At 27.4% G+C, this 8,853-nt stretch overlaps 1 protein-coding gene across 1 annotated transcript; it reads right to left on the bottom strand.

Moving 5' to 3' along the window:
- Positions 1-5,822: 5,822 nt before the first annotated feature.
- LOC108689354 lies at positions 5,823-8,614 on the bottom strand. Its single transcript, XM_018196085.1, has 6 exons — positions 8,547-8,614; positions 8,323-8,439; positions 8,170-8,260; positions 7,657-7,790; positions 7,335-7,467; positions 5,823-5,879 (listed from the first exon to the last, which is right to left on the bottom strand). Exons 1-6 carry the CDS (start codon positions 8,612-8,614, stop codon positions 5,823-5,825), a joined length of 600 nt encoding a protein of 199 aa, XP_018051574.1.
- Between the last annotated feature and the right edge of the window lie 239 nt (positions 8,615-8,853).

An 8,853-nucleotide genomic window follows, 5' to 3' on the forward strand; every position in this document is an offset into this window, starting at 1 on the left:
TATAATTTATAACATAATTTCTATATGCATGCATGAGTGCGTGTGTATTTTTGTACATGTGTGTAGAATGCAATATTCTTTTGTAGATCTGTTTTGAATTTCTTATGGAATGCAAAACAATAACGTATGCCAGGTTATTGTATTAATGGTTCAAAGATCGTCTTTCGATAGGAAATCAAAGATCGGAATTATTGACTGTTTAAAGTGGAATATTTTATCATTTGAAAATGATTTATTACAAATTTATACAATTTTATTAGATACTGTAGAATTATCATATATCACTTATTACATATCAACTTAATACTTTCGCATCATAGAAATTCCACTATACGTCTTTAAGTTAAAATTAACATTTTGCTTTTAATAGTGTACATTTATTGAAATGATTCTTTTTATTTTTATATTTTACGTAAATGAACCGAAATATAAATTATCGGAGTTTTTTCACGAGTCTCTGAATGTTCCAAAGAGGAAAACATTTTTTTTGTATAAAGGCGTAGACTTTGCAGAAAATATATAATATCTAAACGAACCTGACATAATTGATTGATGGAAGTATAACGTCATACGATTCCTGATATTAGCAGCAATAACTTGACAGTATCCCGCTATTCCTGCAACTCAAGCGAACGATTGCTTTCTGATGCTCGTAACATTGTTGTGACCAATATATGAAATAAATACCGATGTATGAAGTAAATACCGAAGTAATAACGAAGTAAAAAATTAATATCAGAAATCGTCGAAAAGTTCTATTTTCTATACTTCAATTTAAAATAAAACTGTTTTTCACAAATTGATTTTTTTCTTTATAAATATTTATAAATATTTATAAATATTTAAATAATTAATCTATAAAATAATATAACTGAATTCCAAAGTACAAGATTATCCTAATTCGAACGAGATTTGATCGATAATATGACCGTAAGTCAAAAGCGAGTAAGAGAACCCGATTGAAATGAAAATATTTAGACTCGATAAATTCTCTACGAAGAAAGAAATTTGATTGCGAAAATCAGTGGTAATTTGCGCATCCTCCCCTTCAATTAAATACTTTATAATTTCCATTTTTTGTAAATTGCATTATGTAATATAATTTAAAGTAGCGAAAAATAGTTGTCATCAAAACTGCAAGATTGGAAAAAAATGTGGAATTTGCGATCATTAAGAAATAAAATTACACGGATGTTTATTTGTCATAGAAATATATTTGTGAATTTATTTCTTGATAAAGAGCCGTACAAACTTCTAACGTGAAATAAAATCTATTCCATAACATCTTCTGTATCAAATGCGAAGTAAATTGTTAAAAAAAAAAGAAGTTTACTTCCGTTACATATAATGGAAGAAAATTTCAAGCAGACATATCGAAAGTATTTAATGTTGTAATTGAAGATAAAGTTATAAGTAAATTAAATTTAACGTTTATTTATATTAAATTTTACGCAAATCTACATAAAATTTAGTAAAAAATATACTAATCTTCTTAAAATTTTGAAAAGTAAATTTCATGTACATGTACACAAATATACTTTTCACTTGCAGATACATTAAATTTAATTTAATTTTATAAAGTTGAATTTAATTTATGTAATTCAAAGTTATTAAATTTGGTGATATTTTGAATGGTGTTAGATTAATTTTACCACGTGAATAATTGTTTTATTTACACAACATTTCATTTACACAACATTTTATTCGAAAGTAGTCCCCTTAGGCAGCTGCATACATTTGTCAACATTTGTTAGTATTTGGAAGTATTAATGTGGGAACTAGAAAAGTTCATGCTTTCATTTCGGTTATGTCCGAGCGCGCGGTTAGTGGCATTGTAAAAAAAAAAGGATCGAGGATTTTATATCTGCGTGATATGTTCGTGCCTATATACGAACAAAATGAAATCATTATCGCGTTGTCACTAGGCGAGTGAGGAGAGAAGCATTTCCGGATTTAGGATTGAGAAAATCAGCGTAAAGTCCACACAGTGCTCGATGCAATATTATGTAACGAATAACTGTTGCTAATTAATATACACTTTATAAAATATAGTGTATTGCGAGTTACCCTTTCACTGATCCTACTGAAAATCATTTTCCGTCAGGTCTTTCAGTACTTTCGTGGCATTTTCAGTCTTCATATTTGCGCGCAATAGAATCAAAATTTCTTTAGCGGTAACAGGAAAAAGTGATACTAAAGCGATACTAAGACGTGAAAATATATATGACGGATACTCTACAGTCATGACATTATGGCAAAATACTGCTTGACATCCAATGTTCGATGTGCAGGTGGTTCCATGCGAAAGAAATTAAGCTGTTTGGTGCATCCATTTGCCCAAACATTTCTCTACATATCTAACACGACGAAATATTTCGACTTACATGAAAAAACAACGGTTCTTGTTGTGTATTGAGGAAGTCAATTGCAAATGCGATAAGAACTGAAAATATCAGGACGTTCTAGGAATGCTTTCAAACATTAGTAAATTTATAGCGCTACTCAAGGGAACTACTTTAAAAGAAATGTTCCAAGAACTTTTTGTGTGATCTTTTATTATAGTACAATATGTAACATATATAAATAATTAGTTTTCTCGTATAATTTTATTTACTATTTTACTACTATTTTAATACTAATTTAATACTATTTTAATACTAAACGAATTGTATTTGATTGTAAATAGTACAATAATAATACAAAAAGAAAACGTTAAGTAAATCTGATTTATAAAGTCATAAATATTCTTCATAAATTTCTAAACTGTAAAATATAATCTTATATATCGTATAGTATTAAAATTAGTATTCCTTTTATTTAGAAAAAATTCTTGAAGATTATCAAATTTTTCTAAATATATACAATAAATGAATGTAGGTACAGAATCAAAGGAAAAATTGATATGATTTATTAAACGCTTTTTAATTTTTATTACAATAACATGTTATATTTTCTATATTATATCTTCAATGATACTAACATTGAATTGTTATAAAATAAAAGATTACAATAACATGAAAAATCTATTATCCTTTCTGATACATCTCGTTGCATTATCCAAATTGCTATAAATTGTAATTAATATTAATATTTTAGAAAACAAAGAAAAAAGAAGTTTAAAAACTATTAAAATATTACTATTTAAAAATTATTATGTAAAAACAACATAAAATAAAGTAGAATGTACCAAAAAAAAATAAAGAAAACGAAAATATTTTTAAGTTAAAAATTTTAATAAAGAATGCTACTTATAGACGTTTTGATCGTGATCGGATCATTCTCATTCTATTAAAAACATACATAATAAAAGTTGGAAAATAAACAAAAATATAATATAATAAATATTTCGCTCTCTAAGGCAAATGCTGGTAACGTAAAAATAATTATCGTAATGTTCACAGTTATAATGTATAACGAAAAGGACGCGAATGATAGTAACTTGCAGTCAGTTATTATATGCTTAGTGTCAATTTGATAAAAAGAATGAGTATCCTTCGATTACAAGTGAACGGAGTACGCAAATATGAGTATGATCCTGTAAAATATTACATAAGTGAAAAGATAGCACAAGATTGAAATAATATAATTGGATATAAATAATAATATAACTAAATTATAGCGCTAGAAAACGAGATAAACCATTAAAGACTATCATACAAACAATATAATATGTGAGATAATACTTAGCAAAATTAGCGAAGATTAAGATTGCAAAAATTTTTTTATCTCTATATTAATTGGAAAATTTTTTATTTTAAATATAGTAACAGCTAAAATATGCATGATATCTTTAATGTAACATATCTTAAGTCAAAAGTTGAAAAGGAGTTTTGGATAGTGTGTTAAATTTAGAGATGCGAAAAGAAATAAAAACATCTTGTCTCCTCCAATGTGCAAGACAAAATGGAATCACAAAAATGAACAAGGCAGGAAGGTAAGGGTTAGTTGAAAAGTGGCGGGAATAGGAAAATAAGAGAGGTTAGAAATGTGGATGAAACCATGGAAGGAATAATAAAGATTAGAAAGAATTAAGAAGGAGAAAGAGAATAATAAGTAGATAGGATTTAGGCAAAGATTCTATGTCTAAACCTTGTTTTTTTAAGCCTTGTTTTTATTTTTTTATATGTATCATATCGGATCATATCTCTTATTATATGAAGATTCAATATCTTCATTCCATCTAAAATTGTGATTGCGATTTATACGGTGATCAGACATGAGATGGAAAATCCATTTTTTTATTGATTTCCGAAATATGTTCACGTATCCTCGTACTCAATTTTCTTTTGATTTGACCGACATAGCTAATTTCGCAATCATCACATGAAATCTTATAGATCACATTTTGATTAAAAAACAATTCTAACTTGTCCTTTCTCTTAATAAACTCTTAATAAACTTTTCAAAGTGTTGATGATGGAAAATGCTAATTTACAGTGAAACATGTTGGATGTAGGTGAGAAACTTTCGGAGATAGATTTAACATAAGGAACTGTAAAAAATTTTTCTTTGATTTGTGGATTGTGTGTATGTTTTTTATGTATTTTTATTATGTATGTGAAATTTTAATCGGTTTCCAATTGTGGAAAAAATAAAAGGGAGAGGATAGCCATTATTAAGAAAAATACGAATAGCTTCAACTAGATTGTTATGTTGAAACCGAGGATGTGATAACAGAAATATTTTATCAACGAAACTAATAATTATGTTTCTTTTATGACAAAGAGGCTGATTGGAATGGAAATTCAGGAATCTTCCCGAAAATGTAGTTTTATGATATGTATCGAAAATAATTCTTTTATTGTCATTAATCAAAGTGATGTCAAAAAAATTCAATCTATTGTCATGGCCAACCTCCATGATAAATTAACCTTATAAAGAATTAAAAATAGCAAGACACAGAATCTTTGTCTGAATCCTATTTACCTATTATTCAATCTCTTTCTCCTTCTTAATTTCCTTCTTATCTTTATTATTCCTTCCATGATTTCATTCACATTTTTATCCTCTCTTATTTTTCTCCTCTCATTATCTTCCACTACCAACTAATCTTTACCTTCCTTCCTTTTTAATGTCATTTTTGTGATTCCATTTTGAACATCGGAGGAGACAAGATATTTTTATTTCTTTTCGCATCTAAGTTTAACGCACTATCCGAAACTCCTTTTATCCTAACTCTCTTTTTCCTTTGTTTTCTAAAATTTATGAGCCTTATTACTAATCACATAATTTAATATTTTGTTTATTATGCGAGTCACTCAATTATTTAATTATAGTGAAAAATAGAAACGTGCTTGAAATACAATAAAATATTTTTTTATGTAAATTTTATGCTGAATTGCTTATTTTAATTTAAATGCAGAAGGAAATATTATTGTCGGATAAAAAAGCACATGATGGTAATTCATTTTTCTGGAAAAGGTGTATGGTTAAGCGGTAGATTTGATTGTAACAATAATGCTCGCAACAGATATTTATTTTTCATAAAGAAATACATACTTCATTTGAGAGAATTGTACGATACTAAACTTCGCAGATGCGATACGACCCCTTCTAACATATATTTTAATGTTGTGACTTATTAATGTAAGTTTTAAATTTTATATCTTTTTTATATAAATATTTTATAATATGTCGATTTCTATCTAAATAATAATTTTTACCTTTTATCGAAATGATACTTACAGGAAACGATACCTAAAACCAAGGGCTAAACGATTTTGATCAAATTAGTTTACATTTCTCTTCCTTTTCTTCTCTTCTCTTATTTTTTCATATTGCTTTCACTTTTATACATACTTATCTTAATTATTTTGCAATTATTATTTCATACTTGTAGAATAGAGAAAAGTGAAGTAAGATATTGAAGTACTTATCAACTGTAATGAAAATATCTTCTTTTGTTTCAACCTGTAAGGAGCTATTGAAGCTGTGTGGAGAATATTTATTAAAATGATGGAAGGACAATGGGTGGAGTTGAATGGTCGCATCGATGGTTAAATCATATTTCCATTGTATTTTTTAAACGAAATATTTTTTTTTAAGGGTAATGACATCGATGTGCGCTAATATATAACATGGCTTAAGAATGTAATGACATTGATATGTGCTAGTATATAACATGGCTTAAGAACAGTGATTTTTATTTTGTCTTTGGCCGTCTGTTTACGAGTGACATTCAAAATTAATTTTATTCGATGTCTGATCTAAGTTTTTGTACAATTTACTTAAAGTGTTATCAGTACAAGTTGGTAATTGAATCTTAGTGTACTACAGTATGATAATTGATGTTTAAATTATTTAGTTTAAATTATATATTTGTAAAATATAAAAAATTAGCTAATATATAGCATAAAATATTTGTAAGTTATATTGCTATTGGCAAATTTGTAAAAATAGAGAGAATAGGATAAATCGTTCCTTTTCCTGGTTGTTACACTGTACCGATATGATTTTCGCAAGTGAACTCTCATAATCTCCTCGCGGCTCGTATCTATTGTTAGGTTAGTACTAATTTGTTACGTTTGATTAGCATCGATCGCGAAGAATTATTAAAAGATCTATAATGCAAAAACACTGAAAAATATAAGGAATACTGCGAAAAATAAGGTTTTAATATGTCTATAGATTTTTGTAATTATTCAGAAGAACTGCATTTCCAATTTTAATGAAATTTGCTCATTTGACACGTTTTTGCAAAACGTTAAAATAAAAAATCTGACAGAAAAACGAGACTGTCCTGCGAAGCGAGATATTAAGCGTTAAAGTTAAAGACTATCGCAGTTAAGAAATCTATCTGCTACAAAATACTGCGACAAAACACATGCTGCGGTCACATTTTCATGATCTACATATTCTACACTACATAATGCATACGTTTACTAACTTTATAGCGATATTAACGTTTGTTTATTAATAATAAAATCTCCTTTTCATTGTTCAAGGGCTTACAACTTTCCACGCGAAGCGTGGTTCTACACAGATTTCTAAGTTTACACGCAAAGTGAGATCTAATTAAAAAAAAAATCCATTTTTTCGGATTATTCTATCAATATATTTTCAAATAAGGAAAGTTGATTTATTGAATAGTAATATTCGTGAGTGCAACACACCAAATGAATATATAGTACAAAGTTAAGAATTTTCTCTGTTCTATTCTATTTTTTTAGCTCAGCTAATTTACATTTCAGTCTTAACTTATTTTAATAAAGCTACTTTATTCCATTATCTAAATAATTCTAAAGTAGTCAATATGTTGAATGACTGTGAATGTTATTATTTTCAATTAAACAATAATATTCGGGGGGAACAAGAGCATTATATATGTCTCTTACCATAGCAGCACTTTCCATAGACGCAACGAATATTCCACCGAGAATCAAATGAAAAGCTTTTGTACCCTTTTGCAGTAGGAATAACATCATTTTCTGTATGTGTAACGGAGCAACATACCATTCAACATTATATCTACAAAACAATGATAAATTAATGTAAAATCTAACATAAAAACAAAAATATTATTATGGTATAAATTGTTATAATATGTTCGTTCAGTAACAGTATTATTTTTGAATGCTTTTTTTAACTCAGCATTTTGTTAGAAGAATTTATAAAAGGATTACTTAAGTATGAACGTACGATATAAATGTCTCTTACACTGTAGCAAATACGTATTCATTGTGATCTGTAATATCTTGCGCGGTATAATTGGACAAAAAGACATATATATAGAGGACACTTATGTGTATAAGTTGTAATACAAGTTGCTCTGTGCTATTATATGTAATGATCTAAAATATTTAAAACATATATTATATGTGTATTTTTAACTTTTTACAGCAAGAAACTTTATAATTTTTCTGTAATTCTTTAGGACAAATTATACAGCTTGCGTTACATAATAAATTATTTTCTTTATTAGTTGCGCATATTAGAAAATTATATTATTTTTGTGACATACGTATATGCGAATAATGCACATATGTTATGATTATAAAAAAAGGTAAATCAAGAATAATCATGAGTTTTTCAATGATTTTGTTTTTAAAGAAAATTATTTCTTTACACTAATTCCGTTCTAATTAATGATTTCTTATTTAACCTTAACATTATGAAAACTGTATCTTATCATGAAAAGATATGCATTTAATAACAAGAAATAATATTTACTTGAACAAGAGTGCTGGTTAAGCAAACCATACTAGCCGCTATAAAACAGAAGAAAGATCCCTCAAAACTCTTTATAAAGACTTGAGAAAACCTTCAGAAACATAATAAAATTAGTACAGCACGTTATACAGATATTGCAGAATGTGTACTGACTCTGTAGCTTTGCGATGAATGTCTATCGCACATATTATTCCTTTATAAATTATAACCATTTTTTCTTCATTAACATCGTGTTGCATATTAATTGCCATTGCCTTCTTAATACGGAAACTATATGAATACATAATTTTTTCTGTAAGTTCTTAATTTTTTAAAATCTGATTGAAAATAAACAAATAATTGATTTCATTTATAAAACAAATTGTACTAAATATTACCTTGCAATGCTAAACATTCCACAGATATGTTTGAGATACGCTATCAGCATCGTGCTTGTTGCTACCATTGCAGTTGCTCCTATACAGGAAGCTGCATTTCTATGCAAAAGAATTAAGTAGAAAAAATTTTCTTGATCAACAAAATATTCTGTTGCAATATAAATTCCTGCAGAGCGTGATCGGGAATTGTTTATAGCCAGAATTACATCAAATATACGAGGCCAGATTGGCAGGAAGAGATAAATAGATATGCTACATGCGGCAAATGCTAATATTAAATTAGAAAGTAAACGATATTTATATATAT

The sequence above is a fragment of the Atta colombica genome, unplaced genomic scaffold, assembly GCF_001594045.1.
Source record: "Atta colombica isolate Treedump-2 unplaced genomic scaffold, Acol1.0 scaffold27, whole genome shotgun sequence".
Lineage (NCBI taxonomy): Eukaryota > Metazoa > Arthropoda > Insecta > Hymenoptera > Formicidae > Atta > Atta colombica.

Excerpts from the sequence above, each read along its gene's own strand:
- LOC108689354 (XM_018196085.1), bottom strand. The coding sequence starts at position 8,614 with ATGGTAGCAACAAGCACGATGCTGATAGCGTATCTCAAACATATCTGT. Across the intron at positions 8,261-8,322 it reads ATTCATCGCAAAGCTACAGA|GTTTTCTCAAGTCTTTATAA; the intron begins GTCAGTACACAT and ends ATGTTTCTGAAG. Across the intron at positions 5,880-7,334 it reads CTATGGAAAGTGCTGCTATG|TTGATAAGTACTTCAATATC; the intron begins GTAAGAGACATA and ends TTTTCATTACAG.